At 40.1% G+C, this 27,862-nt stretch overlaps 1 protein-coding gene across 1 annotated transcript; it reads left to right on the plus strand.

Moving 5' to 3' along the window:
• The first annotated feature begins 90 nt into the window (after positions 1–90).
• On the plus strand, positions 91–27,862 carry txnrd2.2 (thioredoxin reductase 2, tandem duplicate 2). The gene is made up of 17 exons (XM_088300978.1): positions 91–182; positions 653–718; positions 803–859; positions 967–1,111; positions 2,486–2,560; positions 4,988–5,066; positions 5,315–5,377; positions 7,569–7,639; positions 13,914–13,933; positions 14,356–14,447; positions 14,528–14,702; positions 19,307–19,443; positions 23,105–23,200; positions 23,499–23,591; positions 27,300–27,371; positions 27,555–27,652; positions 27,739–27,862. Exons 1-17 carry the CDS (start codon positions 107–109, stop codon positions 27,860–27,862), a joined length of 1,539 nt encoding a protein of 512 aa, XP_088157104.1. The 5' UTR covers positions 91–106.

Consider the following 27,862-nt stretch of genomic DNA (forward strand, 5'->3'; position numbering starts at 1 on the left):
ATTTGGGCACTTTCAGTACTCCATGCAGTACTGTGCGCGAGGAAATTTTTATCAGGCATATCCTTGAACACCACAGACAAAGTTGGGGTCTTTTCATCAAAACAACATGGCTGCACTCGTTAGAAGTAGGCATCGTTGGAAACGAAACAATTGGTGCCGAGGTTTGACCAGAAACCTGACAGGTAATGTTTTATTTTGTCGAGACTAGTTGAGGAACTATGCAATGCACACATATGAATATGTTTTTTGTTATTTATTTACCTTATCCGCAGTGGCACGACTTCCTTAAAGTCTCTTTCTGACCTGTCTGAGACACCAATTTAAATCGTTGTGTCAGTTTAAAGATAGTCTTGGCCAGTTTCACAATAATTTAATTTTAGGGTGACAAGGCAGCTTCTATATATGGGAACAGACTCTGTTTCGATGGCAATTTGGTTGTGTGAAGTGAATAGTATCTGTTGAAACACGAAATGAAAATAAGATTATGTAGTTACACAATACAACAAAAAAAACAAGTGTAATTACACTTCTTTTTTTGTTTTATTGCCGTCGTGTCTATGCCATCACATGCATTTGGAGTAGCTTTATATTATGTTAGTCAAGTAACGTGTAAAAAGACTGCTGTAATTTGCATCATTTGTCCAATGTACAGGGAAGTATGACTATGATGTGGTGGTTATTGGCGGTGGTTCAGGAGGGCTTGCTTGTTCCAAAGAAGGTAACCTCTGAAAGAAAAACTTCTCATTGCACATTTCACTGTTGAATAGGATGTTACCAATTAGATGTGTTCTGTTTCCAGCAGCTGCACATCTTGGACAGAAAGTTGCTGTTCTGGATTATGTGGAGCCCTCTTTGAAAGGTGAAGCTTTACTCGTAAAAACCCAACTAGTATGTGTACTATTCGTGTTTTCTTGTAATAAAGATTCCGGCACAGCTCATTGATATGTGTTATACTTCTTCACACAGGTACCAAGTGGGGTCTTGGTGGTACATGTGTTAATGTCGGCTGCATACCAAAGAAACTCATGCACCAGGCGGCTCACCTTGGAACTGCAGTCAGAGATGCTAAAAAGTATGGTTGGCAGCTCTCGGGCCCAATTTCCCATGATTGGTAAGGTCTGAATGTTTCATAATGCTTAGTGTTTGTTTAGCTAGCCTACGAGTGGTGAAACAGTACCATCTGGGGACAATTGGGTAGTAATACACAAACATTAGGAAACACAGATTCCCAATAGCTTGTAGTACGACCACTTGTGGGGGTGCGAGGTATTGCTTTGGAAAACTGGGAAAGCGATATAATGGAATCTTCAACAATTGGGTCAAAGTTAAGAAAATCACAAATGGAGTGGGATCTGCGAAGAAGTATATTTTCCCAGAACCAATTTGCCATAAATTAATTAAAGCTTGATCAGAAATTTGTCATACAAGATCATGAATGACGGCACTATCTAGTGACATTTTTGTATTAACACACAATTGTGTTTTGGGTTTGTTTTTTTGTTAGTTTTTTTGGGGGGGGGTGAGGGGGTGCAGAAAATGTGACAAATTGCATAAATCTATCCATTATCTATGTCGCTTATCCTCAAGAGGGTCGCAGGGGCGCTGGTGCCATCTGTCTTAGGGCAGTCGGCGGGGTACACCCTGAACTGGTTGCCAGCCAATTGCAGAGCACATAAAGGCGAACAACCTTTCGCGCTGACACTCATACCTAAGGATAATTTAGATTGTCCAATCAGTCTAGAAATTAGAAATTAGAAATTAGAAATCCCTTTATTGTCATTGTACTCAAGTGTGCAACGAGATTAGAGGGCTCCCCTCTCCAGTGCAATACAACAATAATACAGACAAATATATAAATTAGATAAATAAATAAGAGAGTGCAATGGAATTTGGTACTGAATAGGGTAGATTAGAATAAAATCCCTGATATTTGCTTGGGGCGTATTTGGCACAGACGATGTTTCTGGGAAATGATGACGACTGCTTTGTTGTTGAACAAATGTCAATTAATCAATGAGCTGGTTGAAATTAAACAGTCTGGATATTTACTTTTAATAATTATCAAAACCCCATTTGGCCTTGCGGATAATCTTTTGAAACTGGGCCACTTTGAAGTCGTGTGGGGCGATGCTTATAATGTGTTGTGCAGGGTATGAAGAAGAGCAATGATTCAATCTTTGCAATGATTGGGTGAAGCATGCTTTGATGATGCCCTTTCAGAAACCTTCCTCCTCACTTTGCTACTGCTGATTATGTATTTGTAAGTGTTGTTAATCTGATATTAGCATCAGCATCCCAAGTCAACACAATATTTTGTCTCTTTCTGGAATTTCTCTGATGGATGCCATATGCATTACCGCCACCCACAAGCTTGAAGCTGCTGCACTGTTATTGTTGTGCCATGATGTATTTTATACACTATATGTAAGCACATTATTCTATTAATAATAATTATTAATTTTATGTGTGCGTGCGTGTACTGCAGGGTCACCATGTCTGAAGCCGTTCAAAACCACGTTAGGTCTTTGAACTGGGGTCACCGGGTCCAGCTCCAGGACAAGTAAGTAGCACATAATTATCTAGAATTGTTATTTGTTCACATGTATTCTATCCATCCATTATCTGAACCGCTTCTCGTCACACTCACTCGTGGGGGGTGCTGGAGACTATCCCAGATGTCTTCGGGCAGTGGGCGGGGTGCACCTTGAACTAGTTGCTAGCCAATCGCAGATGTATTCTAACACAACTTATTTTGATCTACAATAAGGTTTGCTCCTTTCACACAGACCTTTAAGATGGATTTTTTTCACTGCTTTGACCCAGCACACTCTCCTGTGTTAAGATGCCAGTGATATGGTTTGCAGACATCAGCACTTAAATTTTCCTGGCTTTTGATTTAGTATCAAGGGCTGAACAGTAGGAAGATGGCACCTCTGTGCAAGGGGACAGTTGAAAGTCGGGACGAGAGTGTGAAGCTTAACAACTGCGACTCACTGCCCTTGTCCCTGTTGTGAAAAACAATACTTTCTGTCCCTGATGTTGCTGTTGCCACACATCTATTTTTTCATAATCCACAGCAGCTGAATAAATGCACTCTATGGGCACGGCAATGTCCACATTAGAGGCGAGTTTTGGCTGAAAGACACATGCAAATAATGCCGGCCCTAATATTACACCTCTGATGTGTTAACCTGTCAGGAAGGCAGTGTGGAAGGAGTGTTTGCCCTTCTGATTCCTCTCTTAAACATCAGCTGTCACTGCTTCATCATAATCAATTAATTTTTGTGCTTAACAGGGTCCAAAAAATGTTAAAGCTAGTAAAAGAAGCTGGTTAAGAAACTTTTAAATATTACTTTGTTGCATATGCTTTATTTGCATGCACTAAATGTCAAGTGAAATGATCACTTAGTGAAATTAAACACAAAGAATCATGTAATAATTTTTAACTTTAAACCAACTGACCAGTTCATGGTTCACAAATTACCGTACGGACTCTTGTTTTTTCCACTACAGGGCAACACCAAATAACCTGCAATGTTGCAGACAGTTTGAAGACCTCCAGTCTCAGTGTGCTAATATTGCCATTAAGGACCTAGTGTGAAGTAAACTTGAACAACCGTATTTTGAGAACTAAAACTCTTTTAAGAATGCACATTAGTTTTTTTAACGAAAACGTCCTAGATTCATAGTTAGACCCATAGCAATGCCCTAACAATGAAAATGCTTTTGTTCTGCAATTTCCGGTATTTTTCGAGAATGACGAGTCGCCAGTCCCCATTGTACTGCATTGTTTATTGTCCAGTGAGCTGCTCAACTGACATTGTTTTTGCGTTATTCGGCAAATTTCCTTAGCGCTTTGTTGCGATACATTGTTTGCATTCTGGGAAGCCTCTGTTTGAGTGGCCAAAACCAAAAACTAGAGCACATAAATGGACCAATTTTGTTCTGGCAAAGAGAGAGAATTTCAAGCTAGTGTCGGCGAGTGTTCTTTGCCACACGCACTTTGAAGATCTCTGTTTTCTCAACCGTTTTTCTTATGATAAAGGGTTTGCAAAAAGTTAGGTGTGATCACAATCCATTTTGAAAAACGTGTATTGTGACAGCTTGTGTGTGACTGACAGCTGCAATGTATGCGGAGTGCGCATGTACTGAAGAATGGTGAGAAAGGAGGAAAAAAGACAAGAGCGTGTGATGACTGTTTCCCTTTGTGAGTCAATTTCTGACTGGCTTAATTTAGCTTTTCCATAGTTGTCTTGAAATTATATCACACAGAATCTCACTTCAGGATAACCATTATTTTGTCAAATATGACAAATGTTTTTTTTTTCATGCTTTATTATTTCTTCGAGGTGTAATTACTTTACTTGTGACACAAAAATATTTGATTTGGCATTTTCCAAACATACCTCACACTAGTTCTTTAAGGATTGTAAGAAGTACTTAAACCAAACCTCTTGAACAACTTGTTGAGCTACAGTATAACATCTAATTATTCTACGCTAAACAAGCCGTGTCATGTCTTATAATCTTTGACCTGTTCTGCTTACTCATGTTGTCATTAAGTGCTTCAAGAGATACATACATTTATCCCTTCCCACAATTAAAATTACATTCTATTTACAATATTGCATTATTAGTACATTGATATCTAGTCACTGCTGGCCAGGCGGATTGTTTACTGTACATGTGTTTTTCTGCTGGCCATGAAACTTGTGTGAATAATATGCACCGCATTAAGTAAAACTGACTTAGATCCTGTTCTTGTATAGTGAGTGCATAATGTTTAGCATGCACATAGATGTGTATTTTGACTGATCAATCATGTTATAAATGCCCTCTTATACTGTATTTTAGCACCTAATAGTACATCTGAAGGACACATTTTATTTTGAAATGACAAGTTTGATTCTAATGGTTATCAAGACAAACCCCGAGTTCAGCCATTTGTAGTTGAAATAAGCTCAAATAGGTTTTGTTTGTTTTGCAGGAAGGTGAAGTATCTGAACATGAGAGGTAGCCTTGTGGATGAACACACAGTCAAAGCAGTAACAAAAGCAGGGAAAGAGGTAGGCTGTTAATTCCCAAGAAACACATGAATTGATACTGTCAATCCAGATACTGAACGATTATAAAACGGTTGTTTTTAAATGCTGACCGTACTGACACCCACTGGGAGCGATGAAGCTAACATTTTTCTCTAAGATTTGAAGTGCAAAAATGCTTCAGAGACCACTTTGCTTCATTTGACATTTCCTTGTTTTTCGAAGGATGTGTCCATGACGGTTGCTTTACATCCTTATCCCCTCTCATGCAGATGACCCTGACTGCCAAGAACATCGTGATTGCTACTGGTGGCCGTCCCAAAATCCCCACAAATGTTGGTATCAATTGATTAGTTGTTATAGTTTGTTTCTGTGAATAAGTGTTTTCACCTGCCTGATTTTTTTGCATGATTGTCACACTTGAATATATCTCATCATCAAAAAAAATAAACATTAGTTATGACACAAGCAAACACAAAATCCAATTCCTATTTAACTGGTTGGGCACCCCTCAGCAACAATAACTTTTTACATCTCTGAGGAGATGTTCTGTAGATGTCCTTGCAGAATTGCTTCCATTTGAGCGTGAGCATTTCAATCACATTGAAGTTGTAACCTGACTAAGCCACTCCAAAACCTTCTTGTGTTGTTTTGTTTTTTGATTATTATTATTATTATTATCAAGCCATTCAGAAGTTGATATGCTGATTTTTTTCCATCACTGTCATGATGCATAATCCAAACGTGCATCAGCTTGAGATCACAAATTGAGAATTGTAGAAATTACCATGTCATGAACATAAACCTTCATGGAGGCAAGGAAGGGCAGCAGTTCTTTAGACGTTGAGAAGGATCACCACTGTTCTATGCTTCCTCCATTTGTGGATAACGGTTTGCATTGTGATTTGTTGGAGTCCAAAAGCTTTAGAAATGACTTTGTAACACTTTCCAGGCTGATAAATGCAAATGTAATTTATTTCTCATTGATTTTTGAATTCATTTGGAATTTCTTTCTTCATTTTGTCAGACAGGTTCAGTTTAGATGATATTTTTTTGATTGAACGTGTTACGCTGCGCGGGTGGAGGAGGTAGTAGGAGAGGACACAAAACGCAGGGAAGCCAAGGCAAGGGTAACTTAAAGGGAGTTTAATTAACAAAACAAACAAAAAGGCAAACAAGGCACTTGGAACAAATAAACGAAACAATGAGGACGAACAAAACGCGACTGGACAGAACTAAACTGGACTATGAAACAGGGACAGTGACAAATAACCATGAGCTGTGCGCTCTGAGCATGAACGAGAGCAAAGAGTAACAGTGACATGAAGAAAGGGCAACGCAAGGGCAGTGATGTCCGAAAATGGGGCATCCAAAAAGGGGCAATGCACCGACGCCGAATAGTCAGCGCCGGGCGTTTAAGTAGTGAATATTAAATGAGTAAACGAGTAACAGGTGCGGGGCAGGTGGCGCGTCTCTCCAGCGGCGAGGTGATCACGCCCCCACGCCCGTTGAGCAAAACATAATCAAAAACATGACATGACGGAACGGACCATGACAGAACGGGTCTGCAGATAATCAGGCTAGGTTGTGGTCAATGAAAATGAACAGAAAATATTTATAAATAATAATAATAATAATAAATATAATTGTTTATTTAACAAGTGAGGCTAGTACTTCATATAAGATTTTTTTTCTTAAATCAATGCATCATTTAAAAACGGAATTTTATGTTTACTTATAGGTCAACTTTGTCTGATCTTAACATTTGTTTTAGGATCTTCATTAAAGTGGGGAAAAAGAGCAAAAAAAATAGAAGAGGGAAAATACTTTTCCATAAGACTACTGCTTGGATCTGATTTCAAAACAAGTCTGAATATTTGAAATTGTGTATTTCTCTTCGGTCTTTACTCATTTTACTGTGACAGTAGCACACCCAACAAGAATTTAGGAGGACGCAGAGTATTATGGAACACTGACTTTTAACATTTATGTTCTGGAGTACCTACCCTTCCATATAGTTAAAAAACAAGGCATTCTGAAAAGTGAGCTGCAAAGCATCTGCAAGCTGGCATATTTAAATTTCCAGCAAACCTGTTGACATGGTGGCAAGGGGCATTTGTTGGTGCATGGATACGCCCTCTAATTGACAGGTATAATTCGACTGATCAAGTCGATCTCCCATGAATGAAAATGTAAATAGTGCCTTTATTTCATGTTCATGGGCTTTTGCCTTCAGACACAGACCTACTTGAGAACAATTAGCTGCTCGTCAAGCTGCAGCTTCGTTGCTTCATTGTAACAAATACAGGAGTCGGTGTTAGCCCTGCTGTTTGGAGATTAGGGTGAGCTTTGGCTTATTTGCACGAGCCCCCTAAAATCACGATCATTTCAGCAATATTGGACGGGAAAAAAAATGCTATACTGTAGTATCGATCCTTGGATAACTGGATGAAAAGAGGGTTTTGGGGGAGCAACTCTGTTCAGTATTTGGGTGAATCCGATAACAGTTTTCATGCTTTATTACAGATTCCGGGAGCAATGGAACATGGTATCACCAGTGATGATATATTCTGGCTGAAAGAGTCGCCTAGAAAAACGTGAGCATCTTCTCTATCCAACTCAAATAGCAGCATTTTCAGTAAGAAAGTAGGCTTCTGCAATAATCATTGGATTAATGTTGAGGCTTTTATCACATCTTAACCTGGGTCGCCAATATGGAGGGCACTGTATCTAATTTCACTCATTACAACACAATAAACACTTAATTGTTTTATTAAAATCATGCATATTATTTTGACTTTTTTTAAATATCAGAAATCCCTTTATTGTCATTGTACTCAAGTGTGCAACGAGATTAGAGAGCTCCCCTCTCCAGTGCAATACAACAATAATTCAGTTAAATATATAAATTAGATAAATAAGAGAATAGTTAGTGCAATGGAAAATAATACTGAATAGGATATATAAAAACACATCACGTTGCTGTTCTGCAAGGTCAGGGTGGTCGTGTGTGTGTGTGAGAGTTTAGAATGAGAGATGGCTCTTGGAAAGAAACTGTTTCTCAGTCTATTGGTCCTTGATTTGATGCATCTGTAGCGCCTGCCAGAGGGCATCAGGTCGAACAGGTGTGAGTTTGGGTGGGTATTGTCTTTGACGATATTGAGAGCCCTGCTGAGGCACCGGGCGGTGTAGATGACCGACAGTGAGGGGAGAGGGCAGCCAATAATCCTTTGCGCTGTTTTGACTGTCCTCTGGAGCCTCACTCTGTCCGCCTCAGTGCAGCCGCTGTACCAGGTGGAGACACAGTACGTCAGCAGGCTCTCGATGGACGAGTGGTAGAAGGCCAGCAGCAGCAGCTTCCTGTCCAGGTTGAATTTCCTGAGGACTCTCAGGAAGTGCAGACGCTGGTGGACCTTCTTTCCCACTGCTGCGGTGTTGTGAGTCCAAGAAAGGTCATCGGAGATCTGTACTCCCAGGAACTTGAACGTGTGGACCCTCTCCACACACACGCCTTCGATGCAGAGGGGGGGCGGCACCGTCTTGTTCCTCCTGAAGTCGATGACGATCTCCTTTGTTTTTGCAATGTTGAGTTGCAGTCTGTTGTCCTCGCACCAAGCCGTCAGTCTCTGGACCTCCTCTCTGTAGGCTGTCTCGTCACCTTCCGAGATCAGACCGACCACAGTCGTGTCGTCAGCAAACTTGACGATGGTGTTGTCACCGTGGGCCGGGCTGCAGTTGTAGGTGTAGAGGGCGTATAGGAGAGGGCTCAGCACGCATCCTTGAGGGGAACCGGTGCTCAGCGTACGGGTGGAGGACGTGTAGGGGCCAAGCAACACAGTCTGGGGTCTGTTGGTCAGAAAGTCCTTAATCCAGATGCAAATATATACCAATATGTATATATTCCTTGTTTTATATATGTATAGATTGTTTTGTATTTATCTTGTCTGTGCGTGTGTGTGTTTATATGTATTTATGTATGTATATATGTGTGTGTATATGTATGTATGTGTGTGTGTTAATAATAATAATAATAAATATTTTATGATAATTAGCCAATGAAAATCAAAAATGGCTTTTGAATTGTGGTTAAACATACTTGTTTGTTAAAAATAAATTCATCAGACAAGACCAGACAAAATGGGCCCCCCCAACAAAGGTTGTAAATAATTTGGCCACAGGGATATGTTCAACCAAAGTGTGTCTTCGAATTTGTAAGCAGTCAGTTGACCTATTTAAAAGATGGCAAGTAGTCACTGTGCTGTTTGGGCACATTGCTTGTACCACGCTGAACACAGACCAGATGAAGCACAAGAGAGAGTTTTCGCAGGTGATAAAAAAGAAATCGTGGAAGTGGCTGCAGTAGGAAAATGAATGACAAATTGAAGCAATGTATAATATGAATGGTTACAAACGAGCCCAGAGCAAGCTAAAAAGAAATTGAAGGTGAATTCCAAGTTCAGGGTACATGAGTGTCAGATTGCACCATCTGACATTGTTTGTGGAAGCAGAATCGACAACATCGTAGGACATCCTTTTTGAGTAGACTCTTCAGCCTTCCTGGCACGATCTATTCGGGGGGGATACTGGCGTTGAAGGTCTGTTGTGATGGTGAATGTCAGAGTCAGGAGAAGTGTGGTTTTCGTCCTGGCTATGTAACAGTGGACCAGCACTACACCCTTGCGTGTATGGGAAATCATCCAACTGGTCTACATGTTCATTGCGGACTTGGACAAAGTATTCCGCTGTGTATCCCCCACCCAACCATCCCCACCCCAGGGGATCTTGTGAGTGGTGCTCTCTGGGTATGGGGTACTCGACGCTCTAATTGTATGACCGCTGTCAGAGTTTGTTCCACCTCGCTTGCTGGAAGTCAGATTTGCTTTGAGTCAGGGGTGACCTTTGTCACCCATTGTTTTTATAACATAGTTTTTGTTACATCTTTATTAATTATTAATTTTGTTGCATTACAGTTTTTTCTGTGACCACTGTGAGAGGTTTTCATTAACAGAGGGGTACCAACAAATTTGTCCACAATAACAATCATATGAGTGATGACTTGCTGTACACACTGCTGCTCACACCTCACAGTTACGTACTGTTGTCATTCATCATTGGCAAAGTTTTTTTTCTCTCTTCCTGTAAAACTGTCTTCACCTTTGCAATTCAGATTAATAGCAAGTACCCTGCCTTACACTGAACAAGCCCTTTAATCCAACCATTTACCACTTGTCATCACCTGGTTAATTGGTCTATCTCAGACATTTCCTCTTGGCAATGCACACAGACAGTGACTAGTGGTTGTGGCGTACCTGGGTCCTGCTGCTTGTTTGCCTCATGGTAACAGATACCGTCAAGGTGCCCGTTGAAGACCATTTCATGCCTTCAAAAAATCTTGGATTCCTTTTTCTAGTTTGTTTTGGGTCGTCATCTTTTTGTATTTGTTATCTGGCCATCCAGCATTTACATTCATGACGATGCTGCTTAATTGTAGATGTTGATAGTGATGCACATACCTTTTCGAGAATATTATTGAGTTTAGTTGCTGTTGAGTAAGGGTTTCTCTTCACCAGAGAAGAGGAAAATAATTTTGACTTCATATGCTTAAAATGTAAGGGACACTCAGCTGGACCGTTTGACTCGGGGGACTCTTTGAATGAGGTCGCCGAGCTGCGAGAAAAGTCTAATCACAACATACAAATGAAAGTGTTTGACAAAATCACCAGTACTAAATTGCATAGATGTATGAGATTATTTATTGTCGGCATAACATTTTTCTAAATTATTGAATGCTATGAAAAGACAATAACAAAATGGTGAGATTGTATTTATTTGTATAAATTTTCATTGTAGCCTTTGTAACCAATCAGTGGTAATGTCCTTATTTCTTACGCCTTACAAGAAGAATTTCACTTTGTTTGATATACGTATACGGAAGGGAAGTGCAAAAGTAGGTAAACACTAGTATCGCATTGGGGAAATTATTGGTCGTAACATGATGAATGTATTTTTTTCCTGTTATCTTAAAGGTCGCTTGATTGCCGTTAACATTGGTACTTATATAATAGGTTTGCATGTAAAAATGACATAATTAGTAAAATGCCTCCTCCTAAAAGACTGTAGTGATTTAAGATTTTTTTTGGGGTGATGAGATTTACAACAAATTGGCACACCATCTTTTGGAACGACATTTATTTTTTTCTGGTTTCAGCGTATACGTCACAGCAGGGAGGCAAGCGAGGTAATATTGCTCAAATTGTCAGTTCTGTTGCCTTAAACGGAGACCGATTGCCACCAAAATGCAAATGCACATTATTTCACTTGTCCACTTCAGCCTGTGAAAGTAGAAAAGCGTACTGCACAATCATTTGAATTTATTGACTTCAAACGTGAGATCATTTGATCATCTCCACAAAATCGAAAATACCGTGCCAATTGTTTTTCCTCTTATACAGGCTGAAGCGGACTGGTTATATTTCAAACATTTAGCTTCGCTAAAGTCGTGTCAACTCTCAGGGGGCAGACAGGGGCTGAGAGTGGGCAACTGGCGGGCATGAATAATTAGCTTATTGATGATATTGCTGGTGCTGGGCTGATTGGCTCAGAGAATGTAGAAGCAAAAAAAATGAAAATAGTAGACAAGTATAAGATTGATCAAATTACAAGGCAAGTTTTGCGTGCGTTTTCTGCATTAAACACTACTTTGGCCTTGGCTTTTGTGAGACTCCTTTAATTAAACAATAAAAATGGAGCGGCCAATACTTACTGAGACCTAGTCATCATCTGAATACGACGTCACACATGCACTGGGTCAAATTAGTCGGAGCGGCCAGTGAACACAGAAAAAATCAGATTTCCGCTTCTTTTTCAAGGTCTTTTCATTGTGTTTTTATTTTTCTGAAGTAATCATTGGAATCTTATTATTTGTATTTCTGCTCTTTCTTAAAATAGTTTTTAGGGTAACTTTTTTTTTTTTTTTGATGTCCCTTACATTTGAAGTATGTTGATGTTTAGCTGTTTTACCGGTTACAGTTAAACTCTTATTCAAATTCTTTGTGATGTATGTAGGCTAAACAATATAATAATAAAATAAACTTAATTGCATCTTTATGAGTTGAGTTGATAGCGTATAGAAATAGAAACCTTTTCCCATTACCTACAGGAAACTAAGTTATGGTGGAATGTGTTAATTGAATGTGTACACCGTTACCAGTCTTAAGCAATTGGCACTGGAGCATTCAAGTTTCACAAACCTTCATGTATGAACCAAAATGAACGACTTACGAGTGCCACTTTGAGCTCAGGAAGTCCTTTAATTGTATGCTATGCATGATCTCTACCACCCTCGGGTCAGAAAGGGGAAGCAATAGCTTTATTTTCTTCCAGAAGACGAAAGCACCACACACGCTACCAAGAGGATGTTGTTTTGCTGCAGAGGTGTCATGTGTGCGGGTGAGGTCAGACAGGCTCTTTCAGGAGCCAGAGATAGTGTGTGTGGGGTGGTGGGGGGGGAGTCTAGGTGAGTGATCGGTGTCTAATAGGCCTTGGAGCACATTACACACCTGAGTGACATATCTATCCTTGCCCTGAAGCCGGAAAGGGGAAAAACACTAAGCACGTGGCGGTAAGACTGTGAATCTGCTTTGGGAGTTTACCTGAACTCCGGAAGATTACATTGAATGGGAATCGTCGCTTACATTCATTGACTATCAGTCTAGACTTTATGGAAATGCCTTTAATGGGTTACAAAGGCACCAAAAATAGTGGCCTAGAAAAACAGAAGAATCGACTTGCAATAAATAGCATATACCATTATCATCTGCCATTCATGGGAACGCGTGTTTGTAGCAATTGAGCAGCATTTTAAAAAAGCGTTTTTCGTAATTAGTATTGCTTCTGAATATTTGCAAAGGTTTGGCAGGAATTCAGAGCTGGGTCGCAGTACTTAAGTTTTGTCTACGCATAGCTGGGTATTGTGCAAATGGGAAATAGGTGTGTTGCAGCAGGGAGAGATGGAAAACGTGCAGGAAAGTAGGCCTCGAGGAACTCTGATTTAGAATCAGACAGAATCCGAACCAAGACTAAGGAGGAGGAGCAATGACAGTTTTTCACTGAGGAAAGTGTAGAATCAAGACAAAGCTCTTTACCTGAGCATCTTTAAGCCACTCACAATATGTGATAAGTGCACCTAGGCATTATACAGACAGGAGACATTGAGGCTTTTAGAGGTTAATCTTAGCATGGACAAGGACAGGATTTGCTGTAGGCACTCTGAACTGTCAAGTACATGCAGTCCTAAGGAAGGAGCTCTGTTATAAACAAGTGAGAGCAGAGCCTCCTGTTTGCTGGTGATGGGCTTCACTCAGCAAACTCGTATGTGGACTTGAGCTCTGAACATGGCACTCCCCATCCACAGGGATTACTTTAAATTGTAGCAATTAGGCCTCCTAACTGCCATGGATTTTAGGGTTGGATTAGTTGTGTTATATACTTGGACCACACACCAACTAGCCACATTAGACACCATACACCTGCAAAATCCAATACAGTGCTATCTGTGGAAAAAAAACATTTGAAGCCATTGGATAAGTAGTTTGGGTTGGTCAGTAGAGCAGTCCATAAAGACCAGCCTTTGTGGATAGAATCTTTATAGCCTGCTCGCAGTATAGTGTGTAAATAAATAAATTATAGAGAGAGAGAGAGCTACATATCTATCGATCTCTATCCATCTATCTATCTCTCTCTCGATATACAGCTTTATGAAAGATAAATGAATAAAAAAGCCACGCCAAACTTCAGCATCACTGTCATATCTTGTGAACTTAAAATGTCATAATCATTTTGCTAAATGGTCCCTTTGTATTTGTTGTACAGGCTCGTGGTAGGAGCGAGCTGTATCCTTTTCTGCCAACCAGTGTTGCATGTAAATAATGCCTGCTAGTCTGTTAAGAAATTGTGCAGTTAACTTATAACTTATATCACAGTGTTCCATGAATAACATGTAGTGTTTGTTTTTATAGTCAGTGTGCCATTTGGGTGAGCCTTTTAGTATTTTTTACAATGTATAGCACATATGCTTCCCATATGTGAAACTACTGGACAATAAACAAAATGACATTTTTGCAAATATAGTGGACCACTGGAGTGCTGTTTAGTTTGCTACTGTTTGTTTGACTGTATGTTTTTTTTTTTTAGAATGAATGTTTGTTCAAATGTTTTTAAGGAATGCACCCGAAAATGCTTTATGATTTGGCTCCACTTCTGTTATCACTAAACCTACATAAACTACACAACAAATCCCTAACCTACCGCTTAGATGTTGCTCTGGAGTGTGCCGGCTTCCTTACAGGCATCGGCTTGGACACCACAGTGATGGTTCGCAGCATCGCCCTTCGAGGTTTTGATCAGGTATTGTTGTCTGTAGAATAGACTACAGTCATGATGAACATTCATGTGTTTTCATCATTTCATCGGTTTTGCTTTAACAGCAAATGGCGGAATTAGTGACAGACTACATGAAGTCTTATGGAACCAAATTTGCATTGAGATGTCTCCCCAAGAGAGTGGACAAACTTCCATCAGGTGCCTTGAAAGTGACCTGGAATGATGCCCTGACAGGCAATGAACACAATGACACCTATGACACGGTGTTATGGGCAGTTGGTGAGTGTGTTACTGTATGCAAGTGTGTGGATGCAATTGTGTGGAACAGCTCATCCTAGAAGTCAGGGATAGGCAAGTTAAATTTTGGAGGGGGCCACAATTTTTCAATCACTACTATGGGTGTCCACAGAATCTTGCACTTCCTAACCAGATGTATGACAAAAATATTTGTTTAGGTGTAAAATATGTGCTTATAATACATTTACTTATAATGGCTTCTGAGCAGCGTTTGATGATTGATTCAGGTTTGCAAAAAAAAAGTTAGACGTTTTAAAGTGAAATTATTTAATCTCAGGCATACTCAGTGTGGTCATGCATGCGGCCAAGTGGTTCCCAGTTGCCCATCCCTCCTGTAAGTGTTTTGCAGCCATCCATCAAGCAGTTTTAATTTGTGTCGGTCCCCTGATATCGGTGCCTTGTAACAACACACTGATTTATGAAAATACCATTCAAAATATCTGGAAATAAAACAAATTTCAAGGAATGTACACTGTTTTGTGTACATTGTATCGTATAGTAATGTACAATTTTGTTTCCATCCATGCGCTTACATCATTGCCCTAAATTCTATTTGCGGAAGACACTACCCCAAAGCAGTATCGTTGACACAGTTAAATTAACTTCATTCATAGTTCACACAATGTAAGCGTAGTGAACTAGCACTCTCTTGGTTTCATGGGTTGCAGGTGACTAACCGTATTAAATTAATAATAATAATAATAATTTGCCCTTTATTAGTCCCACAATGGGGAAATTCGAGATTCGAACCCAGGCCTCCTGGGGAGACTGGGTCCTGAACGCGGCGCCTTAGACCACTCGGCCATCCTGGCAGCCAAGTTGACAGTACTTTAACTTGTCAATGCCACAGGACATGTTGTTTTACTTGTTTGGGACTGCGGTGCAATGCTGATGGTCTGTGTCGGCTAAAAACAATGGGGTTAGCTAAGTCAGGGTTTTGCTTCTGATTTATTTATTTTTTGTACATCTTATTGAACGTATTCTATTGGTATTGATTGTCTGTCCATTGTGGCACATGTTGATATTTAATTATCGCCCAGCCCTGGTTTGAACATTGAATATCTTGACTTTGTAGTGTCTTCACTTAAATCAATGTATAAGTATTTGCAAATTACTGTACAGTATTTGGATTTACAATTTGCACAACATCCCAGCGTCATTGGAAGTAGGCTTTGTAGAACTGCACTGCATCGTACCTTGACCTGCTCCTAATATCTCATTTTCAGAATAACACGAGCAGCAAGCTATTGTTTTTGCTGTGATATACTGTCTAAAAGAGTGCTGATTTGTCTGCTCTCTCCCAGCCATAATCCAAATTCAGTGTCATCCTCAATAGAGTGCAGCGTCAGCAAATGACAGTGGAATCAAAGCCAAAAACAAACTAATAAAGTCTTGAGTGATGGACTAGCCAGGGGAAGCGTTAATCACCCTGCAATGGCTCACTGGCTGTCGGCTTGGAGAAGGGCTGAACCAGGCAGGATGCACCACGGTACAGGGTCACTTTATTCCCCTCTTTGTTCTCCTTCTCCGGATCATCCTGTCTGTGCCAACCCAGCGGAAACCAACCCACATCTGTCTCTGCCATCCCTATCCGTGGACTTTAACGCGCCAGCGTGAGCAGCGATTTTACTCTACTTCTATCTATTTTATGATCACCAATCTGCCAGCCTATAGCTCAACAACAGACACTGATGACATCCGGGCCACTGTCACCACTTAGATCCTCTCAAAATCTCATGACCAGGCTTTTCAACTTCTGTCATTGTTATGGGTATGTTTTTCTTTATGTATGCGATGAGAGATTGCTTTGCCCATATGCGTGTGACAGTAACAAGGATGTGCGTGACCCCTGCTGCCGCAATGACGTTTGCCATTTCCTCTTGTGGCCCAGTTCCCACATCATCTCAACATGAGACTGTTTGCATGAGAAATATTTGCATTGAATTCTGGAAACCGTCTGTATTGTTACATGCGTGAGATGCGGTGACCTTTATATTTCCTTTCTGTTTTTGACTAGTTTAAAGGCACCCAAGTACTAGACCTCTTATGGCCCAATAAAAACAGTCAAGCAGACAACTTAAGTGTCCCAAAAGTGCACTAAGCGTCTATATATATTGGACTCTTGTGTTTTTGGGGCAACTTAGATGCATACTTATACCACGCCAATAAAATGTTCTGACCATATCGACACATCCTTAGCCTGCCATTGTGGAAGAAGCTGCAGGTGTCGGACCATCCACCCCGAACAACTCCCTACCCAAGGGCACCAAAACCCTGAACTATGGCATCTGCATGCACTGTGTGAATTCTAATATTTTGCAGTAACTCCTCTACTGTAAAGGAGAGACCAATGCCATATTTCCTCCCATTTTGATATCCTGAAATGTTAATGGCCTCGTGTCCCAGTTCTTTCGATTTTAATGAATGTGGTAGCGTGCTGTGTCTATGCTTTTGTTAACCAATCTGATATAGTGAGAAAACAGAGCACAGCTTTGGCCCTTTGATCCCTGCATGCGGGACTTATGAGCATGAGGCCATTTCCGTTTACTGTGACCTTACACTATAGAGGCCCTCCAGGGTTCAGGCCTCTTTGGGGTTATTAAAGGCCTGAGGGGTCTGAGGCACTGTATCACCACTGTCTAACATCCTTGTCCCCAGCCATGCATCCCTCCACCTTTCCCCTGTTCCTTCCTGCATACATGGCCGCTCCCCTGTCCAGGTGCAATACACCAGGAAACAGAACATTTCCACTTCCTGTGGACAAGCAGACAGTGGACATGCCTTTTCCGCCTCAGTACACACCACACTACTGTGGAATATTATTTAAAGTAAAACACAGTGTCAGGGATAGGCAACATAAATGATGGTGAGGGGCTCAAACTTTCCATTGACGCCAACTGAGGGGGGGGGGGGGATATAGGACCACGCGCTTCCTAACCAGGTTCAAGGAAAAAAATTAAATTTTTAAATATGAACAAAATACATGCCGGCCTGCACTGGGAGTATTCTGAAGGGAAAAAATAAAACATAAAATGAAATAAAATACAATTTGTAAACCCCAAAAATCCTTTACAAAAAAATGCTGTGTTTTTCATGAAAAACGGGTGTAGACTTCCAAAAAACTACGGAAAAAAAGAAAAAACAGACCAGAAAATGTAAAGCATTTTTGAAACAATATTTTGGAAAACAAATCCGCAAATAGGTGCGAGGTTTCCCTGTAGTAGAGGAAACATCATTTTAGCTTTAATGATTGTTTGTTTTGCTGCAGTGGACAATTTGTGCGATTGAAAAATAATCATGGAAATATAAGCGCTCCCTCTCGTTTTCATTAACAAAACATACACACAATTGCATTTTGTACATGATATGTCGGCCATTAACTTCCACTCGAACTCCCACTAGAAAATCAACACCATTCTTCCCATTTGTCTTTGTTCATTTAATTGATCAGATAAGTGTTCATTTTTCATTTAACTTGTGAAGGTTTGTTGTTGCTAATTAGCCTAGCCATCTGGAAGCTTCCTCGGAATGTCACAACAGGCATTGTTCAACATTGTGTCAATGTGTGTGTGGGTGCGTATGTGTGTATGCTTATGTCTGCATGGGCAACCAACTCCCTTATCAATGTTGTGTCCTCGGTATACAATGTGGTCACTCTTAAGTGGAGCTACAGACAGGAAATATCGAAGGAGATAGTCTTTACTTTGTAATTTTGAAATATTTGTCATGTTTTACCTAATTAGTACAAGAAAACGGTGTCAATATTTGATCTTAAATACATTAGAATCTTGTGGCAAATTCAAACAAGTATTGGAAATGTTGGAAATTTTACATAAACTATCTAGTGCTGTATATTTGGAGTAGTCTGTAAAATTTGAAGTTTTGTTTAAGGAAAAACATTTTGCTGCCGGAGTTCCTTTTTTTTTTCTTTTTTCCCCTCCACTTCAGCCACCCATGTTGTGGAGTAGACAGGTCCCTGTTGTCCCCCGGTCTGGGGGAGAACGTTGTTCTTTGGCTCCAGCCAGGAAAAGGATCTCGGGGTTTGTTATTTTTGCTTTCCGATAGCATCTACATGTGTACCTCGGGCTTGGGTGTTTATTATGCTGCCCTGACGAGTTTTGAGGAACTATGCTGAGGAGGAGGGGGTGGTAATAATGTGGTCAATTCTCCATCACCATGGAGATTCAGTGTTGACAGCATCAATCGCCTGTCCCATAAGAAGCGTCGCATTCTGCATCCTTGATTTCAGGATTATGCACTCTTTAGGGTACCTTTTGTTTTCATTTAGGTTTACATTATTTGCATTTTTTTCATTGTATTTATTCCAAGAACGAAAAGTAAGGAGCAACATACAGAGAATCTTAAGTATTTACTGTATTTTGGGCTATTTTGGTAATAATGTACTAACAATGCCCTTTGATAACTTCCGTTTATACACTTTTGGAATTTTTTTAATGTATTTTTCTCCTTTATTATAATTTTTTTTATGCACCGCTATAGTGATATTTATCTTATAGCAGAAATGTCTGTAGTTTTCCTTGATCACTATGCAGAGTTTGTAATGAAAGATTCTTTGTTTACTGCAGGTAGAGCTCCAGAAACAAAGACTCTGGGTCTTGACAAGCTTGGTGTACAACTCAACAAGGAGACTGGAAAAATAATTGTGGGGGTGGATGAATCTACTTCTGTGCCAAACATCTATGCTTTTGGGGACATAGGCCAGGTATGCACCCCCAACAAATCCCATGCCTCCATACGTAAACAAATATATTATTATTATTAGTCCTGATTTGGTGTGGTGTTTGGAAGTTTATGCCCATGTTAATTTTCTTCCCAGGTGAGCTGATGGTCGGTCACATATTGACAAATATTCACACTAACATTAACAACAACACAACCACACACGACCATCATACTTACTGTTCTGACTGGATTTTGCTTATCGGATTGTATCAAATGTTGAAAATGGGTTGTTCTAGAGGCAAAGAAGGATTCTGTAATCGGATTAGATCATGCAATCCTTTCCTAGTTTTAATCCTTCACTTTTTGTTGTTCAATGCATTTCAGTAGGGAAAAAAAACAGAATTATCCTGATCTCAACAGGGTATGGTTTCAAGGAGGAAAATGTATCGAAATTAATTATTTGTTCAATTATTATTATTTTAGTTTCTATACTGATATTCATATTTTGCACTTGATTTGTTTAACTGTTCCCTCCCACTGAGAAAGGCTGAACATAAAATGGCTGTCAAAACCCCACCCACTCATCAGCTGACATGCTTTGGATTATGATGAATTAAGTCAATCATGCCCAAGGCCTATAAATACTGTGCTCACTACAGCAGATGAGGTAGAAACCATGGACTCCAAAGCACCTAATTTCACTGTTGCAGAAACCCACGCACTGCTGGAGGGTGTAAAATGCCATTACGCCTCAATAGTGGGAAGTTATGTTGTGGGTGGAATAGTGACGAACAAAAGAAAGAAAGACATTTGGGTTGAAATCACCCACAATGTGAATGCAATGCGGTCTGGCCAGAAGAGGACCTTGGAGCAGGTGAAATTTAGATGAAAGAATCTGGGGGCCAGAGCCACAAAGGACCTTGCTGATGCAAAAAACACCCAAACGGGCAACAAACCTGTGAAGATAGGTGAATACACCGATGTGGTTCTGGACATAATTGGAGGTAAGAAAGCTCTGCAATGGATTCAAGGTGTTGTTGGGGATTGTCAGCCTGCGATTGTAGAGTGAATCAGTTCCTCCAAATTCAGAGGAAACATTTATTGTGAATTTCAGCCCTATTACCGAAGAACAAGCCAGATCCTCATTGGACGAGCCACCACTCACAGGAGCTCTGAAAAGAGGCTTCAAGCGTCCCTTGCCTAACAACGATGCCTATGAATTGCTCCTTCAACGAGAAACTGAAAGAGCAGAAGCACAGATGCTACTAGCAGAGGAACAAATCAAGCTGGCCAAACTGCAGCAAACCAGGGCAAAACTTCAGATCCGCCTTCTAAAAGCAAGGCTTGAAAATGCCGATCTCTCCTACTCTGATGAAGAACCCTGAACATAATTTGCATTGTGAACCATTGGAAATCCAGCCTTTTTTATTATTATTATTTTAGACTTTTTCAGAATATCCACATTGTAGTTGTTCATGTAGAAATCATAAATAGGAATGGATGTTTGTTATTTTGTGTTTTGTCTGAAAATATAAATACTCTGAAAGTGACCACATCTTCGCTAATCCACCTGTTGTTCTTTACAATGCTGATCGCACACATCGTGTTATTTTTGTCCCAATTAGTTAATTTAATACAAATTTGGTAATCTTGAAAACAGTCATTTAGTTTATCAAATCCAATGTTGCTTTGAAAAACCGACATACAATTCTGACGGACGACCTGATGCTGGATGGCAAAATAATGGCATTTCCAAAAACGGTACACTGAATAAACATCAGCATTTGCTGAATTTAAATAGACATATTTTAAAAAGAATTTGTAATGATTCACAATGTTCATGCTACTTCAACTTTTTTTGTTATTGTTTAGCACAATGATGTACAATTGTAAAGTAGTCATAAACTGCTTAGTTACAACGACAACAATGAAATGTGAATCACATGAAAACTGAAGCAACAAAATTGAGTGTAATTATATATATTATAATTTAGATTTAGTCTGCAAAAGCCAAATAATCGTATCAGATTGCATTTTCTATTTTTCATTCATTAATATGTGTCCGCTAGATGGGATTGGATGATGTCGGATGTTGGTGCCTCTCGATCTTCGAAACGTTCTAATTGAAGGTGTCGAACGGCTTAGTGCGTTTACAAGTTCATTTTCTCACTGTCCTAGCAAGTTATATTTAATGTTGAGTTTTCAAGGATTCAAGGCAATTTCCTTTCCTTGTATATAAATGTCCAAGGAGGTTTTTTTTTTTTTTTTTTTTTTTTTTTTTTTTTGTCAAATGACACACATTTCCACGTGACATGGCGAAAAGTACAGTACAATCCCAAAATCCAGTTAGCCCAGTAAGTCCCATGACTTGTGAAAATTTTAACAAAATAAGTGTAATGCTTAACAATGAAAATGCCAAAAGAATAATACTTGACAAATAGAATAAAGTGCTTAATTTGCAGGGATTAAAGTTTTGAAATCAGTGAAGGACTGTTTATAAATGGTGACTTCAAAACCAATCAAAATAATGGTGATTATTTTTTCTGGCGGCTCGGTGGACGACGCACGTCCGCCTCACAGTTTAGAGGTGCAGGGTTCAATTCAGGCTCTGGCACTCCTGTGTGGATTGGTTAATTGACGACCAAATTGTCCCAAGGTGTGATTATGAATATGACTGGTTGTTTATCTACGTATGCCCTGCAATTGGCTGGCAACCAGTCCAGGGTGCACTGCCCAAAGACAGCTGGGATAGCCTCTAGGAAGCCCGCGACCTTTGCGAGGATAAGCAGCTCACATGGATGGATATTATTTTTTCCAGTCCAGCCGTACCGCTACGCTCGAAGACATGAGGAAACAAACAACAGCATTGATCCATCCTTTATCCAAGCCGCTTATCATGAGAGATTGGCCCCAAAGCTGTAAATGTGTGTGTTCTATTCAACATATCATTTTTCTGCGTGGGCCTCTTTAAGAGCATTATAGTTAAGTGCTGCTGCACTGTATTCAAGCTGGACCATGTAAATAGTGGTTAGTTGTAGCTGCTGTAATGTCGGTGTGGCCAATTTTTTTTTTTTTAAATCTTTTTTTTTTCCAACACAAACAGCTGTGTGTCCTTTCTGTCTCCCAAGACTCATGATGACACACACACGCACTCGTAGTCTCCTTTGACTGACAACTTGCTTTGATGAGTCGTGCTTCGCGCCAATCTGTCTGTCATCTTGTCAACGCAGCAGGAGGCTTGTTTTTTTTTTTTCTTCTTTTTTTCAGTAGGTTTGATATCTTGCTCAAGTCGTCCGCTGCATTTCTTGTTTTCTTTTCTTCTCATTGCCAAATGGAAGTGCCAAGAAATGCATTAAAATGACGAAAGCTGTCTGGTGTGTAAACAGTTGTACATCAGAGGGTGCATCACATCCACATTCGCCGAGGTGCAGAAGATGTTTATGACAACAGGATGTGTTGTGGAAATTTAACCGGTCTAAGTCATGCCTTTATAATTGCCCGGCAGTCCTACTATTTCCTGCACTACTCAGATGTGTGTCTGTGTGTATTTCCATGTCTGTATTTTTATTTGCTTTGGCTCACACTCACAACAATACGCCACGAACCTTGGAGAAAAGAAATATGTAGCTGTCTGTGTTAGACGATTTACAATGGGAAGTTTTCAGGTACATTGAAGTAAGTGAGGCAGTCTTCTGTTTCAGGGACATCCTGAATTGACACCTACGGCTATCAAAGCAGGAAAACTCCTCGCCCGCAGACTTGCTGGCCACAGCACAGAGCTCATGAACTATGACAATGTGAGACAAAAAACACGCTGCCCATCTTCACCACGTCATCTTTTTTCCACTTAACACTTTGTGTATATAATGATATCCTGCGCAAAAGTGCTATTAGGAACTCTACCTTTACATGTAAATGTTTTATTTTTAATTGACACAGTCCCATTTAGTTTTATTCTCCAAGTCTAGACTTAAGGTTTTACTTATTGATTTTTGTGCTAATCGAAAGAAATGGTGAATAAGATCTGAAAATTCTATTTCCCTTTCTTATGTGTGTGTGTGTGTGTGTGTGTGTGTGATTGTCTGCACCTTGTAGGTGGCAACCACTGTGTTCACCCCACTTGAATATGGTTGTGTGGGCCTATCTGAGGTGGAGGCTGAAATCAGGCATGGCAAAGACAACATAGAGGTAAGAATGGAATGGCATAAATGGGAATGTTTTGGAACGTCCCAATCTTTCTTTTTTTTTTTTTTTTTTTTCTTTTCGCGAGTCCAACAGTTAAAAGTCCAGCAAATAACTTGAAATGATACAAAGTAATTTACTGCAAGAGTTGAACTGCCAGAGACTGAAAAACAATGTTCAGTTCTGACCAAGAAACATATCATATCCAGACTTAAACCCCATCGACCAGTTTCTGCATGAACTTAACAAAAGTGTGAAATTAAAGCTACCTACACGTTTATGGGAACTTCTGCAAAAGAGTTGGGGAGATTTTTTTTTTATTTCTATTGTAGAAATGTTGCCATGAGTATGTAGCACTGTGGCCGAGTCTCCTTGCATTGCATGGTAGGTAATTGAAGACAAATCGTCCGTAGGTGTGAATGCGAGTATGATTGGTTGGTCGATATGTGCCTTGCAATCTGCTGGAACCCCGTCAGTTTGGAATTGGCTTCAGCATCCCCGTGACCCCACCGAGGATAAATAGTACAAAGAGTGAATGGATGGAACGAATGCTATGAGTATGTCCTGCTTACTATGGTAAGTGGGGTTTCTAGTTAACAGTCTAAAACCTGGCTCTGACTGTTCTCTGTCCAAGTGATCTTGGACAAGACACTGAACCCAAATTGGCTCCCGGTGGGCCTGGTTGCGCCCCTAGCTACCTCCCACCTACCTTTCTGAATGGATGAATGTGAGCCTCTACAAAGTGCCTTTGACAGAGTAAAGGTGTAAAATGAAATGCTATATAATTGCACTCCAGACAGCATTTTAGGTGGCACGTATTCTGTGTGCATGTGCGCCCCGTTCAAATGTTTTCTGCGATGTTTAAAAAAAAAAAAAGCAAATGACACTAAAATAAATTATTTCAAAACTTCATCCTCTATTCATCCATTATCTGTACCGCTTCTCCTCACGAGGGTCTCGGGGGTGCTGAAGCCTTTCCCCGCTATCTTCGGGCAGTAGGCGGGGGACACCCTGAACTGGTTGCCAGCCGATCGCAGTCATCCACTATTATTCAGTTATATAATTTATAATATGTTCAACTAACTCCATTGGAAAGAAAAACTTAAAAGCTTTTAGAGAGGAGATAAAAATAACGTTATGTGTTTGCACAAGTGTGCACACCATCTAAAAAAAAAAAAAAAGGTTTTGTGCTCATGCGGACCAGTATTTGCAACTGTTCAGATTTTATACACTTTAACTAAGGCCCTGATTCCAGTTACAGAAAAAAAACACCCCAAAGCATTATACTGCCCTGACCCCACCATACGGTTGGTGTGGTGTTCTTTTGGTGATGAACTGTGCAATGCAATGCCAAACTTTTTGTTGGGAATTATTCTCATTAAAAGTTCAACATAGGTCACATCAATTGTGGAAAATGTTTTTAAATGATCTATCTTCGTCTGATTATTTCTATCACAGAAACCTGGCCTTTGAACAGGGGGGTATAGATGTTTGTTTTTTTTCTGCTGGATATGATAATATATTCCATACATGATCACGGGCATCATTTGCCCAGTCCATTAGGATTTTGCTTCAGGTTAAGAAGGTTGGCGGTTTGAGCGCCATTGCATTTTAACCGTTAATTTGTTTCATTGTTCTTGCATTTTGGTCGATGGATCAATTTGTTTATGACCTTGTTGTTTTGCATGAGAATTGTAACTAAAATAGTGTGACACAGCATCTCCCTTGGCAAACCACATAATAACAAATCTGTCCGAGCTTGATGGCAATTATCCCAAATATATACCTGTATTTCAATCAATCAATCAATCAAATTTTATTTATAGAGCACTTTTCATACATAAAATGCAGCTCAAAGTGCTGTACAATAAAAACATCCAAAATACAACAAAAAACTAAAACCCATTCCACCCACTCAACATAAACACAAGACACATCCACATACACGCCTGAACTCGCATACACACAGAACACTCGCATTCACGCAACTTAATAAACCATCTTAGTAGAAAGACAGAAAGACATGGCAAGGCACAGAGAAACCATATGAGAAAATGTACCCAGGGTAGGTCATCCGCGCTGAGAGGGATGACGGCCCACGGCCACAGGGAGCTCCGCCAACACACAGACCCCTGGCCCAGACTGACCGGGGTAGACCCTACACATAGTGCAGAGGGCCCCGGTCCGCCGGGCTGAAGGAGCCTCCGGGATGAAGCCCCCTGTGAGAAGGCCAGCCACACCTCCCAGCGCGGAGGCCCCCCTTGAGGAAACACTGGAGCTAAAATATATAAAAGAAAATAATAATGCTAAAAGAAAAAGAAGCTAAAAATTAAAAGACAATAATATAAAAAGACGAAGCTAAAATATATAAGAAAAATTATGATACTAAAAGACATAGAAGAAGCTAAAAATTAAAAGACAATAATATAAAACGACGGAGCTAAAATATATAAGAAAAATTATGATACTAAAAGACAAAGAAGCTAAAAAAAAAAAAAAAAATTAAAGACAATGATAATAGATAAAATGACAGTCCTAAATTAAAAGACTAAGATAAATTATTTAAAAGCCAGACTAAAAAGTATATCTATGAGGAATATATGTATGTATGTATATGAGGAATTAAGCAACGTAACATTTGGAAAACAAATTCTACGCCCCTGTATTTGCATTATAATAGGGGAGCCTGCATATGTCTTTTATACTCTAACTTTGATTTGGGCTAGGAGTTGTCTAAAAACGTGAATGCACAAGGATCACTTGCCAGGATTGCTGCTTCCTTCATCTGAGGGAATGTCCTCTAAACCCTAAAAACAGTACAAAAACAAACAACTGCGTGTTTTCTGCGCTCGCGTACGTGAGCAGGTTGCCAGATGCTCGCCGACACCTGCACTTCACCGTGGATAAATGTTTTAGCCGCTAAGGTGGGGCTGTTGGCAATGAGTGACAGGCGAGCAGGAGGCCTGATTGAGGTGTGTGTGCGGTGATGACAGGCATGCTTAGATCTTTGGAGGAGCTGCTGCACTGGCCCCCTCTAAAGCTGCACGCTCCTTCAAACTTGTGTTGGCATGCTTGCCCATTGAATTAAACGCATTAAACACACATTGTCAGTCCCCAGTTTGAAATCTGTCAACATAATGAGCAACTAGCATTTGTTTTCCAGCGTTGTTCTGCTCTTTTCAATGAGCTACAGTCTTAACATCCCATTGTTAAGATTAACTTGCCTTTTAATGAATATATTTCATTTCTGAACCGTCACAATTTGCAATACAGTTCCCGTGTTGAACATATGCAGTAAAGACATTATTTATTTCTTCCCCCTATGTGACTCGTGAGGGAGACCGAAATGTGAATATATTGACAAGATGAGTTGTTGTGGGAAAAGAGAAATGGTGGTGTGATGTAAACATTAATGGCATCCTGCATCACATCTTGCATTTATATTTTCCTGTTTTGTTTTGCACTGGCATGGAGGGATTTCCATCTCCAATCCTGACTGTTCTCATACTTAAGATGCACAACAACTACTCTCCTCTAGGGTGTACAAATGGGCTGCAAAAGGTATTTTGTTACATCACATAATCCAAAGGGTTAGGATCAGTCGAATTTTATTATTTGGGCCCTGATTAAGGGTTGATTATTGCTATTAATAGCTTTATAACCAAGTTTTTTTTTTTTATTATTAAAATGATCTTGGTTTAAATGTCTCCGCAGGTTTACCATGCCTTCTACAAGCCTCTGGAATTCACTGTGGCAGAGCGTGATTCAAGCCAGTGTTACTTAAAGGTAGTGTCACTTAAAACTGCACAGAATACTTTAAAAAGGAAAATGCCCATTTGGCTCAGCCAGGATTACAGAATCACAACTTCAAGACCGCTTCCCGAATTCTCCTCCAAATCATAAAATGTTGTTGACAAATCAACCACTAACATTTATTATACTTCTAAAGCAAAATCTCTGCCGTCTCAGGTGATCTGCAAGCGGCACGGAGACCAGAAGATATTGGGTCTGCACTTCACTGGTCCAAATGCCGGAGAAGTCACGCAGGGCTTTTCCATGGGCCTCCAGTGAGTTACTTTTATACATGCTCTCATTTGTAAAATATGACGCCTGCTGTGAATTAAACAAGGAACCTCATGTCCATATTTGTTAGGTGTGGTGCCACGTATTCACACTTGTTGGGGACAGTAGGAATCCACCCGACCTGCGCTGAGGAGCTAACCAAGGTCAACATCACAAAACGTTCTGGGTTGGATGCCACAGTCACTGGCTGCTGA

The sequence above is a fragment of the Idiotropiscis lumnitzeri genome, chromosome 1, assembly GCF_059441095.1.
Source record: "Idiotropiscis lumnitzeri isolate Australia: NSW breed Sydney's pygmy pipehorse chromosome 1, RoL_Ilum_1.0, whole genome shotgun sequence".
Taxonomy (NCBI): domain Eukaryota; kingdom Metazoa; phylum Chordata; class Actinopteri; order Syngnathiformes; family Syngnathidae; genus Idiotropiscis; species Idiotropiscis lumnitzeri.